This window comes from Elaeis guineensis, chromosome 5, assembly GCF_000442705.2.
Source record: "Elaeis guineensis isolate ETL-2024a chromosome 5, EG11, whole genome shotgun sequence".
NCBI lineage: Eukaryota > Viridiplantae > Streptophyta > Magnoliopsida > Arecales > Arecaceae > Elaeis > Elaeis guineensis.
In genome coordinates, this window is record NC_025997.2 from 120,488,896 (window position 1) to 120,516,519 (window position 27,624).

The 27,624-nt window shown below is 36.5% G+C and overlaps 1 protein-coding gene across 3 annotated transcripts; it reads left to right on the plus strand.

The window, feature by feature from the left end:
- Positions 1-701: 701 nt before the first annotated feature.
- Positions 702-27,218, plus strand: LOC105046128 (calcium and calcium/calmodulin-dependent serine/threonine-protein kinase). 3 transcript variants are annotated; one of them, XM_010924644.4, is made up of 8 exons: positions 702-999; positions 1,456-2,222; positions 2,349-2,403; positions 24,146-24,256; positions 24,379-24,611; positions 25,663-25,870; positions 26,617-26,676; positions 26,772-27,218. In XM_010924644.4, exons 2-8 carry the CDS (start codon positions 1,504-1,506, stop codon positions 26,946-26,948), a joined length of 1,563 nt encoding a protein of 520 aa, XP_010922946.1. In that variant the 5' UTR covers positions 702-999; positions 1,456-1,503; the 3' UTR covers positions 26,949-27,218. The 3 variants fall into 3 exon arrangements, with proteins under 3 accessions (XP_010922946.1, XP_073114425.1, XP_019705924.1); XM_019850365.3 differs by having other exon boundaries at positions 703-999; positions 1,524-2,222; XM_073258324.1 differs by having other exon boundaries at positions 702-2,222.
- The last annotated feature ends 406 nt before the right edge of the window (positions 27,219-27,624 follow it).

The following is a 27,624-nucleotide window of genomic DNA, read 5'->3' on the forward strand; positions in this document are numbered from 1 at the left end:
CTTTTATATATATATATATATATATATATATATATACACACACACATAAGATTAGTTTGACAACTCTCTCACAAGCAATAATCGTAATATATTTTTATCTCTTCCCTTCCTATGCCTCTCATTGGCATTGATCTCATGAGATTTGAACCGTTTGCCATACTCTTGTATGGGTTGACCCTCACTCTTGCATGGTTCGAGATCTCTCAATTAAAACCCTTTTATCTTCATGAATAACTCATTGGATGGAAGATATATTAATCTGATCCATGCAAAAGAAAAGTATTTGCAGGTAACCTATAAGGGAAGGAACTATATACTACAAATCTCACACAACATCGATACACCCTCTCTCTGGCTAAAAAATGTTAGGAAAAGACACAAGAAATAATGGGAGTGTGTAACTTGCGCATAATAAATCAACCTCACATAAGTGTTATCATTTAAATACAAGTTACTCAGATGCTGGAACTAAGCCTCGGTCTCATAAATTATTTGTACCTGAGCCAAGTTAGCTGCAAGATTATGCTATCATGGTCCACGACATGATACATTACAGCCTAAGCTTGGTCCCTTGTCACCGCTGATGGTCTCCCGCCACGCCAAGCTGCCTCCGACCTTTACCGCCACGGTGAGCAACCACCGAAGGAGAGGAAAGATCCCATCATCCCATTAAATGTTCATTTTGGTCTTGGTCTTGCTCTAGTTTCTAGTTGACCTCACCTTCTCCTTTCTTCCTCGTCTCTTTTATCCCATCACCCGCTCCCCCCGGAATTATGCATCTCCCTCCATTTTTATAATCCCTCTCCATTCGTTTTTTTGCACTCTAAACCATTTTTTTAGTGGCAAAAACTGTTCATGGGTTTATTTCTGTCCCTCGGTCCTTTTCTCCTCCCACCAAACCCTCCATTAAGCTTTGTTGCTTCCAAACCTCCCCTTCTCTTCAACCCAGTATTCTACAAAATTCTATCTTGCCTCCTACTTCGCTAGTTGGCTCTTCAGGTTCGCAGCTTGGCTCTCCCTGGATCTCTGATCACTGAATAGCTGTCCGGTTTTTCTTTTCTTTTTTTTTTTTTTTTGAGTATTTTTATTCTTGAGTTCCTCTTTTATTTCTCGAATATCCTGCTTTGTTGTTGGTTATTTGTGTTGATGTCATCTTTTTTAGGTTCTGTTGTTTCTTGATTTTATCTGGTTTCTTGTTTCTTGGATTTCGAGTAGGTCTTTTTCTGATTTCTTTTTTAGTATTTTGGTGCTGCATGATTCTGTATCAAACTTAAGGGGAGTAGTTCTAATAATAAGAGCATGGTAGCTTCTTGAATTGGTTTGAACTTTTGATTTCGAAAGTTATTGTAATTAAAAATTTCAAAGGAATTGCATTGCTTTCTTTACATTTGCTGGCTCATTTGTTCGTCAAAAACCTGAACACTAGCATAGGGATTTTGACTCTGCTCTAATTAGATCCTAGCTGTTCAACTTGGTGTTGCTTTTATCCAAAACCTTGGCTACATGTCGAGGTACGAAAGCAGAAGGCTGTCTGATGATTACGAAGTTGCTGATATCCTTGGTAGAGGAGGCTTCTCCATTGTGAGAAGGGGAGTCAGGAAGTCCGGTGATGAAAAGAATGTTGTTGCTATCAAGACACTCAGAAGATTAGGATTCATGCCCCCGGGGATGCAGCGGAACCAAGGCGAACAGAAGGGTCTGGCCTCTTTGGGTTTGCCTGCCTGGAAGCAGGTATCGATATCGGATGCATTACTTACCAATGAAATTCTGGTCATGAAGAAGATAGTGGAGAAAGTTTCTCCTCACCCCAATGTGATAAACCTTTATGATGTCTATGAAGATGCAAATGGAGTTCACCTTGTGTTGGAGCTTTGTTCTGGTGGGGAACTTTTTGACAGGATTGTTTCTCATGATCGTTATTCAGAGTTTGAAGCAGCCGTTGTTGTTCAGCAGATAGCTGAAGGGTTGAGTGCACTTCATAAAGCCAACATTATTCATCGTGACTTAAAGCCGGAGAATTGCCTTTTCTTAGACAGCAGTCGGAATTCTGGTCTAAAAATAATGGACTTTGGCTTGAGTTCTGTAGAGGATTTTACTGATCCAATTGTCGCGCTGTTTGGGTCGATAGATTATGTATCCCCTGAAGCTCTGTCTCGGCATCAAGTTACTGCAGCAAGTGATATGTGGTCTCTTGGGGTGATTCTGTATATCCTTCTTTCTGGGTATGCTGCTGATCTTGTTATTGAAATTTAGCATGAATTCAGTGAGATCCCTATTATAGATCTTTCATTATTTGTAATTGTGTTTACCACTTTATTTAGTTATTTATTTATTTTTCCATGTTTCAGGTGCCCACCATTCCATGCACCGACAAATCGAGAAAAGCAACAGCGTATACTGGCTGTAAGTCTATCAAGATTGCAAAACCTGAGAAAATTTTTCGTTGTCTTTTTTCTTTGTTTTATGCCTTCACCGCTTGATTTAATGCATAATGTATGCTTGCTTCTTGTTACAAAATTTAATTCAGTGGCCTTACAGAATTTGTCTAGTCTAACCTTTAACAGATGCACACTTCTAGGGAGACTTATTTTTCAAGAATGACTCCTTTCAAGTGATAGTCTTCTTGTTCTTTTTTCCTTTCCGACATTTAAGTTCTGCATCACATGAACATTTGATTTGAGCAGTTCTAGTTGCAGACAGGAGACTGATCTAAGATTTTCCTATATATATTTGTGTGTATGTATGTATGTACCAATATATATGAAGTAAATTGTTTCCACCTAAAAGGAGGTAAATGGAGAAGAGAGATCCAAAAGGGTCCTGAGGATGTGCCCAGTGGTAAATTAATGTCTTTTCCCCACTCTCAATAGATCCTTAACAAGTACTTTTGCACTTTGAACTTTTTACTTACCATAATCAGAGTATGACCGTGAGTCTGTGAGAGAGTTTTGTTCATAAAGTTTGTTATGCAAATTGCTAAGTGTGATAGAGAGCATGACCTGACCTGATGTTGGAAAGTGGGGAAAACACTTGCTATCATAAAGTGAATTAGAGAGGAAGGGGTATTCACTAAAGGAGATGTATAGTTTTGGAACTCACTGTGATTATTTACAAGGAAGTACTGAAAGCTTACATCTAACATAGTTTATATCCAAACCAAGAAGCATGCCACATTTGTGGCTTACCGGTGCCAGAATAGGGATATGCTGATATTACAAATTCTGAAAGTAGTATATGCAGATGGTGGGATATGGAACACATAACAATGTTGTGGAGATTGATATGCTACTTTCCTCCCTGTAGGATTGATACTTCAATGTTATTGATGTTGTTGCTGCAAGACTTCGGTCCAATACACATGTAGTTGAGGTTGGATGCCACCAAGGGAGAACCTGCAAAAGAAATCCACTCTCGTCGGGGTTTCTCGAGCGGAGGATCCTTTAATACTTAAGTCAGCCGAAAGGCGAAAGCTTGAGAATAGTAGAGAAAAGAGAGTATGAAAGGGAGAGGGAGTGAGAGCACAGGGACGTTCTCCCCCTGTTAGCTTATCTGAAGGTCCCTTTATTATCTCTTTATATAGAGTTGGAGCTGTGTGTTGTTATGCCGAAAATTGGTAAGTCATTCGGCCTAATTTTCTAGGCTGCTAGGTTAATCTAACAGATTGTTAGGACTAGAGATCCATCCACTAACCTGCGAACCAGAATTGTTGGTCGTGAGTGCCAGTCGTGGAACGTTCGCACGTTCAAAGAGTTGTTGGGAGATTCCAAGGATCACCCACGTGGATGAATAGACCAATGTCCTGAGGTCGGTGTTGAGCCATGGTTTTGCCTTGGATCAGCGCTCGAGTGGGTTATCGAGCTTCATTCATCATCGTCGATAGGATCCAACCTTGGGGTTGGTAAATATCCGCTTAGGAGGTCAGGCATGAGCTGATGATGTGAAGTTGTTTCGCCTTAGTTCTTTGGGTCTTCCTTCGGTATTCAGGGCTACCCCATTGGCGAGTGCTTGATTGTGGCCTGAGGAGGGGAAGGTCGGTTTGGGCGGTAGATAACCTCTATAATAGATGCAAAGTCAATGATTAGCAACATAAACTTGAGGTTCATTCTGGCTATTTTTGGAAAAAAAATGAATAACCTTATATTTAGAAGGCCTCTTATGCATGCATCAAAGGATCCAAAAGTAGGAAGTTTGAATGCTGTGAGACAAAGTAATGGTTTATTGTTTATAAGCACCTACACTTGTGTAAGTTTATTTGTTAATCCATCCATGGTTAAAGATGTAAATATCATAGTCAATGGGTGGATCCAAAATTTACTGCACTATGATCCATTTTAACACTAACTCTATTTATACCAGCCATTTTGTGTTCAATTGATAAATAAGACTTCTATATAATCCCGCCCCATCATAGGAAGGCCCATGGATAAATAAACTGAACAAATAGTCAATGAATTATTGGCTCCTTCTCACCAAAAGTTCAGGGTATGAAATACTAGTGAGACACATCAAAAGTAGATATTGTTGGTATTTGTGGATTCGGGTTGGGCACCCATGATGGGTCAACCCGATTCGTTTGAATTTGAATGGATGAGGGAGTTGAACTCCCGCCAACATGAGAAACTACCATTCAGTTTTTGTGAATGTGAGAAAACCACTCCTCTGAATATATGAGAGGATTTGTTATGGTGGTTATAGAAAGGACTTCACTTTTTTTTTTCTGAGAACTCTCCTTCACTCTTCCTTCACTCTCTCTACACATATCCATGCAAATGCATCTAGACTGTGGATAAAAGCATATTTTTCTGTGGTGATTATACTCTGGACTAGCAGCCGGTAATCCAACATCAATTCGTGGGATTTGTTTTTCTTGAAAAGAACTTGTAAGTTAATACTTTTCATACATTTTATATTAAACTCTGATCATTAAATGGTATTAGAGCCATGCATTGTTGTTTTCTGGTTGCTCTAGTTACTGATTATGCTATAGTTAGAATTTTTTGGAAGGTTGTTTTATGTATTTTCGTCATGTAGAAGTTTGATCACTCAACAATGGCAACTTTGTGTACATGATATTTCATGATATGATTTTTCACACACATGTACACTACATAGCATGAAATAATTATGGAAATTTTGGGATTGTGATATTGAGGATGTAAAGAGAAAAATGGAATCATATTTATATGATCCAAAAATTGATTATTATTGTTTTTCCTGTAGAGTAGGTTTCAGATAACAAAATCTGCATGGATCTGTAGAGTTTCTCACAAGCTTCGAAATGATATATTACTTGTGAATTTTGGTTGAATATAGCAAGAGATATAGAAGTTTAAAAATTTAGTTTTGAACAAATCTAAAATGAATGGAAGGAAGAAGACGATCATGTGCATTCATGTGATCGCATTAACTCATGCGAACAGCCCCGCATGTCACTGTTGCGATGGTTGATTGCGAGAGTTGACCAATGTTCTCACTTCCCATGTAACTCACTTTCATCTTTTATGGAAGGTATGTTTTCTTTTTGGGCTACGTGTCGAGCACGTTTAGATGCGACGTCTGTTGCACATGACAATGGGCCCCAAAATAGAAACAAAAAAAAAGAAATGATGTGCCAAACCTATGCTATAAGGCAATGCGTGGGTGATACGCGAGGGTCCCCGTGGCAAGCCGCGTTGAGTCTGTTGCGTGACAGTGAGCCCCATAAAAAAATTAAAAAAAAATTTAAAAAAAATAAAGAGGTGGCTGTCCTGTGTATGCCTTGAGACCCATCCATCATCAAACCACTGTGGTGGACTCTTTCCATAGATAATAATAAACAAAAACATACAATAATCATGATGGCTTGATGGCTTGTGTATAAAAGGAGCATGCATCTGTGCTCTGGATACAACACGACCACATAGCATGCATGTATTGGTGCCTGATGCTGTGCATCTGCATGCGAGTGCAAGCCGTGAGTTTAAATAAGAAAAAAAAGTTAATATAATTTCAGTTTAAATAATAATAAGAATAATATTTTGTTTATATGCTTTATATATCCAAATGTTTTTTATATATTTACATCCTCTATATATATTTAGATTTTAAATATGGTGTTTCTATCAATAATTCTTTAATGTGCGTACGAATTTGTTTTGTATAGATGGCACTTTTAAAGAGAACCAAAATGATTCTTAAACCACCTCATGTAATTAGGAAGTTTGAATGTAAGTTGATCTGCATGTATAAAACAGAGGAGATGAATTCAAATTTTGATCTAATTGAGCATATTACCCATCTGGACAATGAATACAAATGGATATTGGATACTGACGAAGAATAGGCTAATTTACCAAAATAATGTTCGAAAATAATGCCCATCAGAAATTTTTTACCAAAATACTGCCCAAACAAAATTGCCATTTGAAAGGATGACTTTGTTTGTCCAATTAGTGGTTGATTTGGCGAGGGAGCATGTCAACTCAGTGAGTCATCCTTTGGAAGGGCAACTTTCTGAAACCACCCAATTTTTTCGAAAGGGTTCCCAACATGAAAAAAAGAGAGTCGCCCTATGGTAAGGCGACTATATGAGTCACCCTACAGTAAGGCGACTTAGGACCTCTTCTCTTTTTCTCTCCCCTCTCTCCATCACTTAGGAAAAAAAAAGAAAAACCCAAACACCCCGCTCCTCTCGCCGCCACCTTGCCCCTCTCCCTCTCAGTCCCCCGCCCCTCTCCCTATTGGCCCTCTTGGTCCCCGCTGTCCCTCCCCGCATCCCTCCAACCTCCCTCTCGGTGGTTGGAGAGTCTAGTGGTTTTTCGATGCAAGTGCAGTAGTTACTCAAAATCGCTCTATCATAAGGCAACTCTATAAGTCGTCCTATTATAGGATGACTTATAGAGTCGCTCTTTTATAGGACAACTTACTAAGCTGTCCTACAATGGGGTGACTCTACGTTGCTGACTCTACCATCTATGATAGCTCACGGTGTTGTCATTAGGACACCGTGATTATCAAATTAATTTTGATTTTTAAAAATTTAAAAATATATAGAAAGTAGTGAGTCAGATCGAATCTACAGAGAACGCAGTACTTTGATTTGAAATTTTTAATTTTATAAAAAAAAATAAAATTTTGAGGAAAGCAATTTAAGTCGGAAAACAGAAATTAAAAGTATGAAAAATAAATCAGGTATTAAGATCTACTATTTAAATCTTAGCTTCTACTTACAATAAAAATAAATAACAAAAATTTAAAAAATATAAAAATAAATTGGTATTAAGATCTACTAATTAGATCTTAGCATCTACTTGTAATAAATAACAAAAATTTAAAAATATAAAAAAATAAATTTTTGCATTAATTAAAATTGAAATTGAATTACAAAAAATTTTAAAAAAATAATAAAATAAAATGTAACAAGGATCTGAAGTTGATCGGCACACCTCATCGGGAAGATGGTTAACGATCTCTCTTTTTTCTTTCGTATTTCGTGGAGCGAACTAGCTTCTCTTCTTCTCCTTGGATCTCTAAACTCCTAATTTTTTTCTCTATTTTTTTAATTTTTTTACAATTTTTCTCTGCTTTTTCTCTTATTCCCGGACCCCTTTATTTATAGGTGATTTTTTTACTTTTTTATGATAGCAAACGGGATCCCAAAAGCCCTCAAAATCGTGTCAAACCTGTGTCTTAAATTTCTGGCCATTGGATCTTGTTTGGACTGCTATGATCAGTCCAAAAATCACCGCTTATCTCCTTACCTCAATTGGATTTGATATCAACCGTTGGATCAGTCACCAGATTGAATTTGGGCCGTCGATCAGCGCACAGGATCTCCTATTCACAGTCGGAAAGAATGCTGACGGTCGGATCGGGCTTCAAATTGGTTTTGGACCGTTGGATGGCGCTCAAAAAATTAGTTGTCTCAATTTTTCCACTGGCAATGAATATGGACCATCGGATCTCACTCAGGATCGCTCCTAACCGTTGGATCGCACAGCTACTGTGGGCCACCACCGATGGATATGGGTTGGAGCTTCCTCAGCCATCCGATCGCATATTTGACACGATCTCAACCGTCCGATCGCATAAAAGCCAGCTGCCCGCCATGAGCCGTGTTGTGGACCGCATAACTATGCTTGTGGATCGTGCCCCTGATTTTGTGGATTGAGCGGCTAATCCATCGTGCATCGAAGGTTATTTAAAATAATTTTTTTGGGTATTTTTGCTTGATTTTGCTCAGATTTTATGCCTGAAAAATAGAAAAAAGTATGAATGAAATTGATCAATTAGCTTGACACCTATTTTTCATAAATATGCTTTAATTTCATATCTTTCAAAATTATTTATTTTTGCAAAAAAAATTAATTTATTTATGAAATTAGGATTTCTAGAAGATGTTAGCATCATTAATTACCAAAAATACCGAAAATAAATGTAAAAATATACGACTTATCACACCTCCCAATTTGAATTTTGCTCGTCCTTAAGTGAAGAAAAAATTAAGTATCGTTTAACTTAAAATTTCGAATTTCATCAGACAATTTTCAAAAAGGACCACTGATGTTTAGTAGAGCATGAGTAAGGTATGTCATTGGAGTATTAATATTAATCAACGTGGGAGTTAAGCTAAGAATATTAAATTTTTTCTGAATTTTTTCTAAATTACCCCTATCTTTATCTCCAAATCATTAACCTTCATATGAACAAGTATATTGTTATTTTCGTCCTTCATTTATTGATAATTTTTTTTTTAACGTTGTACTGCTATTGAGTGTCTTAACTCTTTAAGCTTTCTGTTTGATCCATGTAGCAAGTTTTCAGCCAATGACTCTCGAACCAGATGGCTTTAGGGCACTAGGTATAGAATACCCTCGGACTTATTTTTTCGAATCAAACAGACTAGAGTTAAAACTAGCTTTACAACAAAGTTTCTTTGCCCTTCATACCTTTTGACGCAAAACTCAATGCTTGCTTAGGAAAAAAGATCCGGTTACTCAACATGAAATACTTGAAAATTTTTTTCTCTCTCTATTTTTTTATATATATATATGAAGAAACGTATAGTTACCCTACACAAGTCCATAGAAAATAAACTCTTTGATGCTGGTAGAAAAATTTAGAAATACTCAAGGAAAACTGTTTAAGTTTTAAACTTAACTTTTTATTGGATTTTTTTAATACTTGATTTCTCGATATCTCACAAACTCTCTGGTCTGTACATCAATTTTCTTTTAAAAATGCTTGGTTTAACTCGATTCTTAAGTGTAATCAGGTGTTTAAATGCTAAATACTAACTTACTTGAAGATTTAAAAAAAAATTATTATTCTCTTCCTCTAACTTAATCGACATTGTACTCAATGGAGTAAAGAAAATAAAGGATGTATACAAAGAGAAAGAAAATGATAGATGTCACTTGATTCAGAAGTCTTTTTAAAATTGATTCTACCCCCAACTTAGTCAATATTGTCTTCAAATTTTTACAAAAGATACGAAGCAGGATTCGATTAATCTAAACAAAATGCAAAAGATATAAAAAAGCAGAAGCTGAGTTGCCTCCCAGAAAGCGTTAAGTTTACCGTCTTCAGCTAAACTAATGCAGATTCTACCTCACTTACCCCGTGTCGAATATTAGATGGATAAATTCTAGCGGGTAAGGTGGGTGAGGTAAATCAAGCAGGACATTCACCTCCTGGACTTGAGTTTTTTTAATGGGCTTATCCAAAAAATCATCTTTTAGTAATTTTAAAGAGGAATCGGATTCAATTATTTCATATATTAATTCAACTATCGAACAGTTTTTCTCCTTTTGAGTGTATTTTGAGGCATTAAAAATATTAATTCTCACCTTTTGATTTTCAAAAGAAATATCCGTGACTTCTGTTTTACAATTGATATTGGCAGTGGCTAGGAATGGACGATCTAAAATTATGGGATTTTGATTTAGCTTCTAGGATGGTTCCATATCAAGTTCGAGAAAATCTACTGAAAAATAACATCGATTCACTCTAACTAAGACATCCTTAATCAGACCACATGGCATTTTTACTGATCTATCGACTAATTGTAGAATGGCTGACATGGGTTTTAGTTCTCCAATTTTAAATTTTTCATATACCGGGGTCGGAAGTAGGTTCATGCTAGCTTCTAAATCTAACAGAGCTTGATCAAAGGTGATGCCTCCTATAATACATGAAATCAGAGGAGCACCAGATCTTTCATTTTCTGAGGTAATGGGTTCAACAGGACTGCACTGACATCTTCAAACTGCATAATTCTTTCTATTATTTTTGGCTCATGCTTTTGTGTGCAGAGTTCCTTAAGAAATTTAGCATAAGCCGGAACGTGTTGAATCGCATCGAGGAGGGGTAGATTAATGTGAACTTGCTTAAACAATTCTATTAGTTCCTCGTTGCGTGCTCCTTACTTTTTGCGGGAAGAACCGACTTCTAGGACTGAAGGAAACGGGACTCTTGGTTTATATGTCTCGGATAACTCATCCGCTTTCTTCTTCCTTTTGTCTTTCTCACTCAAATTGAGACCAGCATTAGTATCAGTTCCAGACTCAGGTTCTTCCATTGGGTTAGTCTCAGTACTAAACTCTTCTTCTAAATTCTCATTTTGACTAGCGTTAGTACTAGCCTCTCTCACCTGATCTTGATATGGGTCTTTAAGAATCTTACCACTTTTAAGTTTAGTAATTGCGTTGGCATTCTCAAATTGTGATATGGTAGCTGGGTAGGCTAACTAGGCTGACCTTTAGTATAGGCATAATTCTGATATTGGGGTCTATTTTGAAAGTTTTGCATAGGAGGAATTTGGGTTCGAGCCTGAGTTTATTGGGATCTTCAAGAAAAATTAGGATGGTTCTTCCGACCTGGATTATATGTGTTTGAGAATGGGTCATGGACAGACTTGGAGTAACCTTGGGTACCTTGAACTTGTTCTTGGATGAAAGATGAAAACTGTGCAGCCGTGAGACATTTACTCACATGATGGACTGGGCTAGCACAGATAGAACAGATCTCCTGATAATTGGGAGGTGGTGTGTATTGCGCAGGAGATTATTGACCTAGGATTAGGAACTGATCTAACTTCTGGACAAGAAGGTCGACTTTATTTAATTTTTGAGCTATTAGGTTCAAGTCAGCCTTAGAACTAGAGTCTGTTTGTTTGATCTCAAAAATTTTTGCCCGTTTTTGGTGAGGGATCAATCTTTCATAGGAAGATAATGAAGCATGGTTGATCGAGTTTTCACTCAAGATTTCAAACAAAGTATAGGCTTCATCCTCACTCTTACTTATGAATGCACCTCCATAAGATGTGTCTACCATCTGTCTATACTGATCACATAAGCCCTCATAAAAAGTTGAACAATTTGCCACTTAGACCATGGTGTGGGCATTTTCTAAGAAGTTCCTTAAGTCTTTTCCATGATTCATGAATTTGTTTTTTCGGAAGCTGAGCAAATTTAGTGATGGCTCACCTCATGGTGTTGGTTCGACCTATGGGATAGAATTTCTTAAGAAACTCGTGCTGCATTTCAGTCCAAGTTTGGATTGATCTCCCTATTGTGCCAAGCCAGTAATTGGCTTTGTCCTTAAGTGAGAAGGGGAGTAGGGTCAGTCTAAGTGCATCATCAGTAAAATTTTGAATCTTCATCGTGGAACAGATTTCTAAAAGCTCATCTAGATTTTTGTAAGGATCTTCATTGGTATTCCCATAGAAAGATGGGAGCATCTGAACTGTGGTCGACTTGATCTCATAATGGCTTGCAGGGATATCAGGTAAGTGGATACAAGTCGATGGATTATAGGTAGAAGAAATAAAATATTCCTTTATCTGTCTAGGTGGTTCTCTAGGGTTTTCAGCCATTTGTTTTTCAAGTTTAACGTGAATCAGCCGTTCAATTTCAGGATTAGGTTCAACTAGGTCAGGATAAAGAGATCTACCGTACATGTACCAGTGCAAATCCTAATGTGTGTGGTTGAGATTTTTTTTCTTAAGGAAGAGGGAGAGAGGAAGAAGAAGACAAGAGGAAGAAAGAGAGAAGTTCTAAAGGTGAGAATCTTAAGAAAGCCCTAGATCTAAAGATGATAGATGAGAAGAATTAGTTGTGGTTAAGTGTTAATTGCAATCAAGTTAGCAAGCAATTAAACTTATGACATCTACGGATTTCTTAGACCTAACAGTTCGATGTAGAGTTGTTTAGCCTATATGCAAGTTAGGTCTATTCTCACTTTGTTCAACTAGTCAGGTAAGAGGTGAGGTCGTGGGGGTCTCTCCATTGCTTGTCTTAGACACCAACTGAATTGGTCAGGTAAGTTAACGGAACCAATTAAATAATCATGAGTCCACTTAGGCTTAGCTTTTGTAATCTCTTGCCTTAGACACTAATTTCAGAGCTGAGTCCAAATTTACTTTGCACATAATACTAAAATTAAACTCAATTGATCCAAACGTCTACTAAATTTTAATTGGACTTGAGTTAATGCGAGATGCTGGTTGGTTGTTTTTGAGCTAAGGAAGGGTGATGAAATCTTCACCTTATCTTGTTAACGAGTGTTGTCTTTAAGTTGGTTTGAGATGAATATGCACAACCAATTTCAAACAAGGAGTTCTATGAAATTAAATTATATGCATGAAATTAATCAAACTTGAAATCTTATCTTGTCTCCAGCGATCACCAAAAGTAAATCTAAGATGATGAATGCTTCTAAACAATTAAGTTTCTACTTTTATCATGCAATTTTTATTAGGTTTATATGGGTGAATTTATGTTAATTTGAAAAAAAAATAATTAATACTAAAAAAAGAAAGAAAGCAGTTTAGAGTTAGGGTTAGGATTGATCTCACCAATTTGAAGCATTTCACCATTCTTTTTTTTTCTTCTTTTTTTCTGCAAAAAAGATAAAAATTCAAAAAAAAGTTAGTAAGCTATATTCATAAGAAAATCAAAGAAATTAAACGTTAAAATTGATGCCTTCTCCGGCAACGGCGTCAAAAATTGATAGCTCGCGATGTTGTCGTTAGGACATCATGATTATCAAATTAATACCGACTTTTAAAAATTAAAAAATACGTAGAAAGTAGTGAGTCGGGTTGAATCCACAGAGAAGGCAGTACTCTGATTTGAAATCTTTGATTTTATAAAAAAAAATTTGAGGCAAGCAATTTAAGTCGAAAAACAGAAATTAAAAGTACGAAAAATAAATCAGATACTAAGATCTACTATTTAGATCCTAACTTCTACTTGTAATAAAAATAAATAATAAAAATTTAAAGAGCATAAAAATAAATTGGTACTAAGATCTACTAATTAGATCTTAGCATCTACTGTAATAAATAACAAAAATTTAAAAATGCAAGAAAATAAATTTTTGCATTAATTGAAATTAAAATTCAATTACAAAAAATTTAAAAAGAACAATAAAATAAAACTATAACAAGGATCTGAAGTTGATCGGCACAGTTTCGTTGGAAAGATGGTTGACGACTTCTCCCTCTTCCTTCATACTCTGTGGAGCGAATTGGCATCTCTCCTTCTTGGATCTCTAAACTTCTAATTTTTTTTCTTTATTTTTTTCTTATTTTTTCACTATTTTTTCTATTTTTTCTCTTATTTTCGGATTTTCTTATTTATAAGTGAATTTTTTATCTTTTTCTGGTAGCAAATGGAGTCCTAAAAGCTCTCAAAATCGTGTCAAACCCATGTCTTAAATTTTTGACCGTTGGATCTTGTTTGGACCGCTCAGATCAGCCCAAAAATCATCGCTTATCTCCTTATCTCTATCGGATTTGATATCAGCCGTTAGATCAGTCACCAGTTCGAATTTGGGTCGTCAATCAGTGCACAGGATCTCCTATTCACAGTTGGGAAGAATGCTGACCGTTGGATCAGGCTTCAAATTGGTTTTGGACCGTTGGATGGCGCTAAAAAAATCAGTTGTCTCAGTTCTCCCACCGGCAATGAATACGGACTGTCGGGTCTCACTCAGGATTGCTCCTAACCATTGGATCGTGCAGCTGCTGTGGGCCATCATCGATAGATATGGGTTGGAGCTTCGTCAGCTATCCGATCGTGTGTTTGGCATGATTTCAACTGTCCGATCGCGCAAAAGCCAACCACCCACCTCGAGCCGCGTCGTGGATTGTGTAATTGTGCTTGTGGACTGCACCCCTGATTCTGTGGACCGAGCGGCCAGTCCATCGTGCATCGAAAGTTATTTAAAATGATTTTTTTGGATATTTTTACTTGATTTTGCTTGGATTTTGTGCCTGAAAAATAAAAAAAATATGAATTTAATTGCTCATTAATTCTTCAATTATTTTGGTGCTTATTAGTTTGGCATCTATTTTTCGTAAATATGCTCTAATTTCATATTTTTCAAAATTATTTATTTTTGTACAAAAATCTAATTCATTTATGAAATTAGGATTTTTAGAAGATGTTAGCACCATTAATTACCAAAAATACCTAAAATAAATGTAAAAATATATGACTTATCAATCCATATGACGTGAATTGTGGTGAGTCAGCACATAAAGTCATCCTATAACAGGACGACTAAATTTTGGACAAGATTTTGGTAAATATTTTTAAAGAGCATAGTTTTTATATATTTTTAAAAATTAGTATTATTTATGTAAAATTGCCCCAAAAATATCAAAACATGAAAGTAAATGTGCTTGCAGAAACTCTACCACAAGATTGGTCTGGAATTGTAAAACATTTTAGAACAAATGTTGAAATGAGTAAGACATATAAGGATTTACAATTGTTGCTTAAAAATGAATGGGATCGTCGTTTGGCAAGTGCAGTGAAGCGCACTTTTACGTTGTCTATGGGATTTTGGAAAAATGTTGAAATAAGTAAGACATATAACGATTTACAATGGTTGCTTAAAAACGAATGGGATCGTCATTTGGCAAGTGCAGTGAAATGCACTTTTATGTTATCTATGAGTGACAAGCCCACATCTCATGGTCATGCTATTTTTGATAAGACCAATAGTGGTCTACTGGCACGCGGAGTGGGAGATAGGATTAGGGATGAAGTTCTTAAGTCAATTACGTCTAAAGAAGAGGATTAAATGAGTATTATTCCTAATGATTGTAAATATTGTAGCTATATAAGAATTAATGAATATTTGTCTTGTATTATGTGTGAATATTTATCTTGTATGCAAAAACTCTGAGATATATTATATATGTTTCTTTCATTGTAAAATTTTGCTTCAAGTGGATATTTTGCACTATGAAGTTAAATTTATGATAATTGACATTAGGATAACGGATGATGATTGAGAACATTGTGAACTTTCGATTCCATACCTTTTATTTAATTATCATTAATTTAATTATCATGAGTAGCAGAATACATGTGTGTTGTACTGGACATTGTTTTGAATTATGTCTCTCTATAGTGCTAAGAATGGCTTCAAAGAATATTATTGCTGACTTAAAACAAGGTGACAAGTTGAATGAAGATAATTATGGTATTTGGCACCTTAAGATCCAGTATGTTTTGAAAGAACAAGAAGCACTAGAGGCTATCAACCATGTAATGGTGGAACCTGAGCAAGGGAATACTGTCCAACATAGGAGGGACATGGAAGCTTATCTGGCATGGAAAAAGAAAGATTTCACTGCACATGGTATTCTGATTAGTTCAATGGATGATAATTATGTCCCAAAATATCAACAGTATCTTATTGCTCATGAAATGTGGATTGCCCTAAAAAGCAAGTTGGGGGCACCACTGTTACCAAATTGAGACAGCTTACTATCAAGTTTGACACATATAAGAAACAATCCAGTCATACTATCAAACAACATTTGAGAGTGATGTCGAACATGATTAGGGAGCTAAAATTAGTAGGGCACTCTTTCATAAAGGAACAGCAAGTTCAAGCTGTAATTCGGTCCCTCCTTGATAATGGGGAGCACATGAAGATCAATTTGACTCATAATGATAGTATTAAGACTTTTGATGATGTTGCTCGTCATGTTGAACTAGAAGATGAACGTCTTGGGGATATTAAAACTGCTGGACAAGCATACATTGCTGTAACCAATTTTGGAGGAGCTTCGGGCTCTAAATTTAACAAAAAAAAAAAGGAAAAAGAATGGAAAGGGAATGGGAATTGGATTTGGACCCAAGAAGAATAAAAAGAAGTGGTTCAAAAAGGGAAGGCACTTTGGCAAGAAGAAAGACAAAGCAAAAATAAAATGCTACAACTGTGGCAAAAAGGGTCATTTTGCTCGTGAACGCTCTGAGCAAAAGAAGGTAGCTTTAATACTATTTTTAATTATACATATGTTTCTAGCACTGTATTACTCATCGAATCTTATTCTTTGTTGATTATAGACTTAGGAGCGACAGACCATATAGCTAGAGATAGAAGTGCGTATGTGGAGTTTCGTCGGATTACTGTAGGAATGAGATGGATATATGTAGGGAATAATGTCAGAATTGAAGTTAAAGGGATTGGGACATGTAAGTTAAACCTTCGTGGTGGCCGAACCTTACTTCTGCATGTTGTCCTCTACACACTTGGGATCCGACGAAATTTGATATCTGTAGTTGTTCTTCTGAATTTAGGGTTTCGCTTGAACTTCTATAATGATTGTGTTTATATTTATTGTGCTACTGTATTTTATGGTACTAGTTATGTATCCAATGGTTTTATTGTATTAGATGTTGAACATTCTATGTATAATTATGATGAATGTTGTTTTTCTTTAATTGCTCATACAAGTGATTCAAATATGGATGAGAATGCATGGCATGCTAGGTTAGGATATATTGAGCAAGATAGAATGAATAGATTAGTTAGAGAGGGCTTGTTGGGCTCACTCAGCAAAATTAATTTGCCTACATGTGAGCATTGCCTGGCAGAAAAAACAACAAGAAAACCATTCAATAAAGCTACTAGAGCAGAACTTCCATTGCAGTTGATCCACTCTGACATTTGTGGTCTGATAAGTGTGAGGGCGAGGCATGAAGCCTCATATTTTATTACATTCATAGATGATTTTACACGATATGATCGTGTATATTTGATTTCTCACAAATCTAAGGCATTAGATTTTTTTCAGAAAATATGTGACCGAGATTGAGAATCAGTTAGAAAGAAAGGTGAAAACCTTAAGGACAGACCGAGGGTGTGAATATTTGTCCGAGCAGTTTAAGGAATTTTGTAGTGAAAAAGAGATCACTAGACAACTGACTATTCCTGGAACACCACAACAGAATGGGGTTGTTGAAAGAAGGAATAAAACTTTTTTAAAAATGATTAGATATATGATGGCACAAGCTAAATTGTCAATCTCCTATTGGAGAGATGCTTTGTTAACTGCAATCTATATACTTAATCGAGTGTCCTCAAAATCAGTTACTTCCACTCCCTATGAGTTATGGACCAATAGAAAACCAAATTTGAACTATTTGAGACCATGGGGATCAGCGGCTTATATTCATGATTCTTCTCATAAATATGGGAAGCATGCTGATGGAGGTTTCACTGAAATCAAATCACGAGATGTCAATTTCTTAGAGAATGAGTTTCCTAGCAGGGATGAAGTTGATGAGAATATACCTCTATATGAGTTAGAGGATTCAGGTAACACCAACACTCAAATAGTTGAGATGCACAAGGAACTGCCTCAACATCTTGAGTCAAGTGGAAGTGAGAAGTTGCCTGATAAGTCTCCTTTATAAGAATTACAATTGCATAAGAGCAATAGAAAAAGTATTTCTTATCGTCGATTTGAGATTGAAGGAGAAATCTTGATGGTTACTATACAAGATGAGGAAGAACCTAAAACTATAAGCGAAGCTCTATCGTGCCCTGTAAAGGAAGAGTGGAAAAAGGCCATGAAAGAAGAAATGGAGTCAATGAAAAAGAATCAAGTCTGGGAATTGGTTGATCTACCTATTGGACGTAAGGGCATTGGGAACAAATGGGTTCTCAAGATTAAACGAAAGCTAGATAGATCAATTGAGAGGTATAAAGCCCGACTAGTTGCGAAAGGATATACCCAACAGGAGGGTATTAACTTTGAGAAAATTTTCTCGCCAGTAGTAAGGTTTGTCTCTGTTCGCCTTATCCTAATCATAGTGGTGCAATTAGATTTAAAATTACACCAAATAGACGTTAAAACGACATTTCTCAATGGAGAATTAGAAGAAGAAATCTACATGAAACAACCTGTAGATTTTATTGCTAAAGGCCAAGAGCAAAAAGTATGTAAGCTCAAGAAATCAATATATGGCCTAAAGCAAGCATCTAGACAGCGAAATTTGAGATTTCATCAAGTAATAAGTTCATATGGTTTTACAATGATAGATGAAGATCACTGTGTGTACGTCAAACATTCACAAAAAAAGTTTATAATATTATCACTTTATGTGGATGATATTTTACTGGTTGGGAATGACAAAGAATATATCATTGCTACAAAAGGATGGTTGTCTTTAAAATTTGAAATGAAGGACATGGGTGAAGTATACTTAGTGTAAAAATCCATAGAGATCGTTCAAGAAATCTTATGGCTTTGTCACAAGAAACTTATATAAAGAAAATTCTTGAGCATTTTCGTATGGAAAATTGTAATCCAATTGATACTCCTATAGCAAAAGGCGAAGGTTTAAACCTCAGGATGTGTCCAAAGACTTCAGAAGAAAGAGAGAAAATGGCCAAAGTACCATATTCTAGTACAGTTGGGAGCCTTATGTATGCTTTGATGTGTACAAGGCCTGATATATGTTATGCAGTGGGTCTAGTCAGTTGATATCGGTCTAATCCAGGACCAAATTATTGGAAGGCTATTAAGAGGATCTTGAGATATTTGAAAGGCACTGTGAATTATTCTCTTTGCTATCAGGGAAATGCCTTATATTTAAAGGGATTTACGGATGCTGATTGGGGTGGAGATTCAGATGAGCGTGAATACACTTCGGGTTATGCATTCTTGCTTAATAATGACGTTATATCTTGGAGTAGTAAGAAGCAAATATGTATAGCATTATCCATAATGGAAGCTGAATTTGTAGCTTGTTCAGCAGTAGTACAGGAAGCCATCTGGTTGAAAAGATTTCTTAAGCATTTGGGATTCTTGAGCATGGAGAAGCTTTGTGAACAGAACCCCACCGATCTTGCTTTTCTGTCTGAAATCTACTCATCTAGTGCCAGTGCACGTAACTCTATTCCCTTAGGAAAGCAGGTCAGCAAGTGGGATTTTAGGTAAAAAAGATTCGTTCTATCTGGACTCTTTCTATAGGGTGTAACATTCATTCCTGGACTATGAAAATGTAAATCCTGAAAGCGGGCATCATTGCATGCCTTCCAGGTCTCGTAAAAGATCAAACGAGTAAGACCTTATTCTTCTTAAATGGATCCATCCTAACCGAAATCATTGAATTCGGATCCGACTAAACTAGACTTATTGCTTCGTCTTTTGCATGCTTTTGCTATCTGTCTTTCCATCCAGCTTTGCTTTTTTCGGCCCTAATTTTCGAAGTGAAAGAAAGGCGCTTCGTTAAGGAACGGCAAGAGCAGCTTCTTTTGTAAAAGCTTATTCAACCTCCCTTCGGGAACCAAGCAATTCCCTTTTCACATTTTTGTCTTCCTCAAAATCAGCCCCCGAAAGAAAGCCCTGCCAGCAAGACACTTGCCTTTGGTCTTCTTATGCTAGAGGAAGAAAGAAAAAGACTTCCAAAGAGTAGTGGCCGGGCGATTAACCCAGAAATATCAACAATGGGCTATTTCTCCTCGCCGTCGACTTTCTCGAGTGAGTGCATTGATGGAGAGAATCCAGTTTGGAAGGAAAGCGGTAGTTGACTAGTAGGGAGCAAAGTGTATGAATCTCTAAGACGGAACACCAGTTTCTTTCCCCGGATGACCGAATGGGCTCACCGCTCTTAGTTTAGCTGGTCAAATCTTTCCCCAACCTTGTCCTCCCTTAGGGTCTGCTCAAGGTGCGCGGAAGAGCCTCGCCACCATATCCCTTCGAAAAGGGTAGGGTTTGGTTTCTCTTGCCTCTCTTTGATTGAAGGCCTTGGTTTCTTCACCCGAACCATGAGGTTCTCTTCGACCTCTCCGGCCCCATACTCTAGTCCTTTCCTGTCATAAGCCATTCACTTGAAAACAACCCCAATGTTCTTCCCGCTCTGATCCTGATTCTGCTACCCCTCTTGCCGATGTACCTTTCGGACAAATGCTTAAGCCAATAAGAAAGGAAGAAGTACAACGTTATCGGATATTTCAGGTGGTTACTTAAGCGGACTTACGTTAAGAGAACTCTTAACAACACTTAAAGGGGACAGACTGAAAGACAAACGACAGCTCGATTCATGAATGAAAGTGTCTTTCCGAGTTTCCAGGTGACAAGGAGCGGGATCTGCCCAAGAACAACCGGTGGTGGTACGGAAGGCACGGACTCCGCGAGCGTCCCGCACCCTCAGAGAAAGAAACTCCTCAACCATCACAAGAAAAAAAGTATGACGCTCTATGTCTGACTATTGGTCATAGTTCCTTGCTGTTGCAGTCGGTGCTCGTTTGCGCGTGCGTGAACCACCCAATTAAGGAAAGATGCCTCTCCTCTATATATCCTCGTAACGTTTAGTCTTTCAGTTGGAAAGGCATATAACAAAAATCTTTTTTTTAGAAGAATTTTCTCCCTCTTTCACTTCTTCGATAAAAATGCTGGTGATAGTGAGAGTCCAGTGACTATACACTGTGATAGTCAAGCGGCCATTACCTTTACAAAGGACCCCAAGTGTCATAGCAAAACTAAACATATTGATATCAAATACAACTTTGTAAGAGATTATAGCACAGAAAGAAGTGACTTTGCAATACATTCTGACACGTCTGATGATAGCAGATCCGCTCACCAAACCAATTACAAGAGATATATTTGTTGAGCATGTAGGATCTCTTGGATTAAGAAGGATATGATGCATTTTGCAAAGCATGATTTGTTCATATAACTCTGTATGTATCTTCCTATTAATATTTAATGGATGATATTTGTTTTAAAAAGATGTCTGATACTATTATGGATAAGTTCCATAAGAAAAGTACACACATATAATAATCATGTGCTAGGCACATATTGTGAAAGTATGTTGATAGATTGAGATTGGCCTTCTCACACAGGCAATTGTCTCTGATGTTTTATTTTAAGATGTGTAAAGATGAGACAGTTTTAAACTAGTATGAATCCTAAATTGAAATTTGAGCTTAAAACAATTATCGCCTTGACAAAGAAGTCAAGATGAGGTTACTTAAATACTTTGAAACAATATTGTAACTGAGGTAGACGTCCCCACCGTCTACTTGGTCTGTTGAAAAGCCAAACATGAGTTCTTAATTGTCAAAGAAGGAAGGACATTTGAAGGACTCAGGTTGGGCATTGTGATGTGTCTGAACTCAAGTCTGTATGGTATCTTCGATACTATAAGACATATGCTCTTTTAAGGAGGATTGATACTGTAGCATGTGATTCATACCACATGTGCTAAAACGATCAAAAAGGATTAGTGAGAGAATGAATCCCTGCTTCTTCATTGTGGGAGATCTTTGAGGTTTATATGACCTCTAATAGTACCCTTAGGATTTTTAACTGTTTCTTGATTTTCAGTTTGGTGGAAGCTACTTTAGTATGCAACCAATGATCATGATAATACGGTCTAACGAAGCATATCTGGGAAAGCTACTGAATTGAAATTAAGGGATTCAAGTTGAAAAGGAGGACTATTTTATCTACATCCTTACTTATATTTCTAGTCGACCAATTATGTTAATTATGAAGTCTGAGACATAATTGTGGATATAAGTAATGTCTATGGTCTAGCATGCTCTTGTGTATATTAAGATTTATTTTGAGGGATTAGAGATGCTCAGATTGATGTAACAAAAGGGGTCTGGGGTACAGCAAAATGTTTTTGTTGGTTAGGATTCGAGCTGCTATTTATCCCTCACAGGTGAATAGCAATAAAAGCTCGAATATGCTTGTTGGTCATACGATCTATTTGCCAAGTATGAATGTATGAATATATAAGTAATGTAGAGAGTGGTACATATTTATGTGGGAACAAAGTCAAACCCATCATGTGCGAGTGGGAGATGTTGGTATTTGTGGATCCGGGTTGGGCGCCCACCATTGGTCAACCCGATTCGTTTGAATTTGAATGGATGAGGGAGTTGAACTCCCACTAACATGAGAAACTACCATTCAGTTTTGTGGCGTGAGAAAACCACTCCTCTGAATATATGAGAGGATTTGTTATGGTGGTTATAGAAAGGACTTCACGTTTTTTTTTTTTTTTTTTCCAAGAACTCTCCTTCACTCTTCCTTCACTCTCTCTACACATGTCCATGCAAAGGCATCTAGACTGTGGATAAAAGCGTATTTTTCTCTGGTGATTATACTCTGGACTAGCAGCCGGTAATCCAACATCAATTCGTGGGATTTGTTTTCTTGAAAAAAACTTGTAAGTTAACACTTATCATACATTTTATATTAAATTCTGAGCATCAGATATCAAAGACAGGAAAGACTCCACTTTTATAAACCTGCAAAAGGAGTTCGACCTAATGGACTTACCTCTTTAAACCTGTCATATGTAAATTTGGGTGGTGGTATACACAGAGAAATGACATGTTAATTGTTGATACTAAAATGGGTTAAATTTTTTGAGTGAAATTTTAGGGGAAAAAAAAAATCTTTGGAGGAAGTGCTCAGAGTTAGAAGTCAACAATTGACATGAAACAGTTTTGTGGGGGAAGAAATGAAAGCGAGCTCCCTTTTGAAATGGATGGTCAAAAAAAGTACCTCATTGTAATCAATTTGCTGTTTTGGGTTTGTTATGCAAAAGAAAAAAGAGGACAAATGTGAGGAAACATGTTACAGAACTAGCGCAGAAGGTTTGAAATAGAGAGGTGTTTTTAAGGTATTATGCGAGTATTGCATGTCCTTGCTTTTTTTTTCCCCAATAAAACATGACTAATCGATAATATACATTTTGGATTTAATCCTTCAAAGGAGCTTAGCTGCTTATTGACCCTTCAAAAAGGAAAAATGCATATATACCCCTCCAAAAGTCTAAAACTTGCTTATGTCTCTATTTTTAAATCTAAAACTTGCATATATGCCCCTCCAAAAACCTGAAACTTGCATATATGCTTTGCAATAAAATAACATCCTTCAGTTAAAAAATTGTGTAACCACATTGTTTTATCCCTTCAAGGATCTTTGCAATTCTATGGAATGCTTAATTTCTTATTTACCCATTCAAATTGAAGAGTACAAACATCCTTGACACAAAATAATTTCAAAGGTGCTTCACAATACATTTGAAACTTATATATTTGCGAACCCCAGACTCCTTGAGGGGCATATGCACTTTCTACTTTTTGAAGGACAAATACACAAATGAGGAAATTTGAGGTATAAATGCAAAATTCCTACTTATCGAAACCGGGATATAGAAGAGACAATGATGTTGAAAAGGATGCTTGTAAACTTAGAGAATGATGTGTGTCAACATGAATAAAATTTACAGCAAGTGTTATAGTTTCAAGTTTCAACCATTCACAACAGAAACTAGGAATGCCAATTTAGATGGGGCGGGCAAGTCCTGATGAGGCCCTACAAATGCGGGAGCATAGACATATGTTGGTAGATTTGGGATAATGAAGGGGATAATCAAAGAAAAGTCGGACAAAAATTGGTAGAGGAGATAAAAAAAGAATTTGTATTGATAGAGGATGTAGTACTTAATGGGAAGGAGTATTAGGGATAAGTTTCAGTATGGTCATGGAGAGTTTTATATTGTTCAATCAGCTTCATCAACTACAATTATCTTAGGACACTCGAACTTATATTATTTACATAAAGGTCTACAAGTCACAGTAATGGACTTGACCTTTTATACATGATGAGAAAAATAAATTTAACAATAAGGGTCCTTTTAAGAAACAACTATTTCTTATTCTTTCTCAAAGGTGCACTATTGGACATTTTATATGCGAAATTAAATTATCTTTTTCTCTCCCGAATCATGACTTTGCTTCACATTCTCTGATACTTATATCTCATGCAGGACTCTTTTTACTTTGCTGTTTCTAGTTGTCACAATTTTTGCTATCCATCCAGGGTGACTTTAATTTTGAGGATCAGACATGGAAGACCATATCTTCATCAGCAAAGGATTTGATTTCCCGTCTTCTGGCTGTTGAACCATATAAAAGACCAACTGCTGGTGAAGTATGACTAATTCTTTGTCAGTGTTTTAAATGGTCATCATTTGATCTCTTTAATACTTTCATGTAACTCCCTTATAAATATCATTTCTTTTCCTCTTTCTTATTGATCTTGTATGTAAGCAGCTTTTGAGGCATCCTTGGGTGATAGGAGACTCTGCCAAACAAGACCTCATGGATGCAGAGGTTGTTTCTAAACTGCAAAGTTTCAATGCCCGGCGGAAATTACGTGCAGCTGCCATAGCCAGTGTATTGAGCAGCAAGGTTATGTTGAGAACAAAGAAACTGAAAAGTCTACTAGGAACCCATGATCTCACCCCAGAGGAACTTGAAAATTTACGTGCGCACTTTAGAAGGATGTAAGTCTTTCAACAACTTGCATATTATATTAATGATATGGCTGGCAGTCACTTTTTCATTTTTAAAACCCATGATGTCAAAAGCTTATCACTTATGCCTCCCGTCAAAATTGAGTAAACTCAGATTTACATTTCTTGTAGGTAATGTTCAGTGTGAATCATTTAGTTTTCAAAGATATATACCAGTTATGTAATTGCAATTGAGAGTATTTTAGTTATTTAGAAATGAAAATAGTGTATGACTCTGGAACTTGGTTTATTTTGAGGATTAAAGGAAGCATAGAATATTACATGCTTAGACTGGCATCTTCCTACGTTTTCGCTGTCAAAGAGATTTTTAAATAGAGATCTCTATATTATTGGCAACCAATTAATGAAATAAAGATATCAAATTTGAATAGATTATGATACCATATTATTGTAGATACTAGAATTACACAGCGTAAAATAAATATACTGTTTTGCCACTGAATTTATTTGGAAAAGAATCAAACAACTTAAATAAATTATCATGTTTAATTACTGTTTCTTGACCTTTTCTCACATAATATCCGTGATTTGTTTGCAAGTTACCTTTTGTTCCACTCTTCATTAATGTAGGTTAACCTTTTGCACTATTGTGTTATTATCAAGCTTTTGTTGCTAACAGTCTTACGCATATGGGGAATTGAAGGATGCTCTGGTGGCTATGGTGGTATTTTAATTTTTCTTATCAGTGTAGCTCTTTCTATTGATGTTTTAGGGCAACTTGATGATGGAATTACTTATAGCAAATGTTTAAGAATGCTTTTATCCGGTAAAGTTCATTGGATCTAGCTAACAGGAGCACAAGTTAATGGCTTGTCTTTTGTCCAAAAATAACTAGAATATTCAAAAGCATGTCCCTAGAATCAGTCATTCCTTTGCGCTAGAACATCCACAACTATAGATTGTTTCTTGAATTATATGGGAAACTGGGAAAAAGCTTTCTTTCATGTCAAGTACTGCATTTGCTTCTACACATTTGATCCACCAGTACTCCATTTCTTAAAGCAAATTCTCCTTAATGCAGATGTGCAAATGGAGAGAATGCCACCTTGGCTGAGTTTGAGGAAGTGCTGAGAGCAATGAAAATGGATTCACTGATCCCTTTAGCTCCACGTGTATTTGATCTATTTGACAACAATCGTGATGGAACTGTGGACATGAGAGAGCTCCTATGTGGGCTATCTAATCTCAAGAATTCACGAGGAGATGATGCTCTCCAGCTCTGTTTTCAGGTAACCTATATTTTCTTTTCTTTTTTTTTTCTTCCTTTACTGGCTTATGTTTTGGCTTAAAGAGGTAGGAAAAAGGATTACTAACTGTGCACTCTGTTTTTACCATGTTGTGCTTATTTATCATCTTAGATCATTAATTAGTCATTCCTCAAATTACTAATAATCAATGCCTTAAACTACATTGAAGAAAGAACAATAAACAACTGGATCATCTTATAAACTGTCAACCACAACTAGGTTCATAGGATTAAATTTCGCTAGTAGCCCATTTTTCTTTTTCCAAAGTATATTTCTCAATCAAGGAGTTTGAAATGAACATAAATATGTCCACTTATGACAATGGCATTGAGAGATGTGACTAGTTCTAACACACTTATTTGTCAATGTGAACTCCCTACTTGATTTTTAGAGATAGTCACCCTGGTAAGTTCATGCGTTATGTACAATGGAATGATAGAAATCTGATGCTCCTATGACTTAGACAAAAGCTATATTACCTAGTCATTTCAAGTACAACAACCTCTGGACCTTTTTCTAATGGTTAATGACAATCATATTTATATGAATATGCATGGCTTTTATGGAACACATCCATGAAATGTATTTGACTGAATTTATACATGGAAATGGTGCATGAGGACTACTCTTTTTTTGAGGGAAAATGGTCTCGGACATATACGATTCCAATGCTCTTCTGTCCAATCTGCTCTTATATCTGTGGTTTCCTTGTTATGTGATATCATCAGATGTACGACACCGACAGATCTGGATGCATCAGTAAGGAAGAGTTAGCATCCATGCTTCGAGTAAAATCTTGCCCACCACTTTTCTTCCTCTGATCCATTACCTGTTCTTTTGTTATCTCAACAACAGTAATATGTATATATTGTCTTATATGCAGGCCTTGCCCGAGGATTGCCTTCCAGCTGATATAGCAGAACCTGGGAAACTGGATGAGATCTTTGATCAGATGGATGTCAACAATGATGGGAAGGTCACATTTGATGAATTTAAGGCTGCCATGCAGAGAGATAGCTCTTTGCAGGATGTAGTCTTATCTTCATTGAGACCACTCTAGTTCTCTTCTTTTCAGTCCTCATCCCTCAGTTTCAAATATATGAGGTATAGATGAACAGCAATTAACCTTTACTTCATGGGCCATCTTGTATCCATTTTAATTGAGAGGTATAGATGAACATAGGGAGCGTCTAATAATTGCCTTTCTTCTGGAATCGTCGGGTAATCTGAAAGCATCAAAGAACAGCATGGGTGACCTTGCTGTCGGATAGGTATCTGTTTGTCATTGTCAAGGATTTTTTGTTACTTCAATGATGATGTTGTTTCTGTATTTGCTGCATGTTTGGTTATAGAGAATGGCAATTGATGGTCAGGTGATGGCATTTTGTGAATTGCCACATTTAAATTTTAGATTAGGGAATAATGAAGCGTGGGATCTATCCAAGCTCATGTCCTTACAGTATATACAGAAAATTTCTAAATTTACAAAGGGATCGAAGGGTGCTAATAGTTCATTTCAAATAGGATAAAAGGTGGCCAACTATTTGCTCGTGGGACAAAATCAAGATTTTTTTTTCCCTTCTGGGTGAATGGAGCGAAGCCAAGAATAACTGTGTAACCTAAGGGGATCTTCTGTTGGAAATCACGATTAGTCTAGCATGTGAGCTTTGCACATTAAGTGTCATGCCATGGTTTTGCTGCCACACCTTTATTTCTCCGAAGCTTTTCTCTTAAAG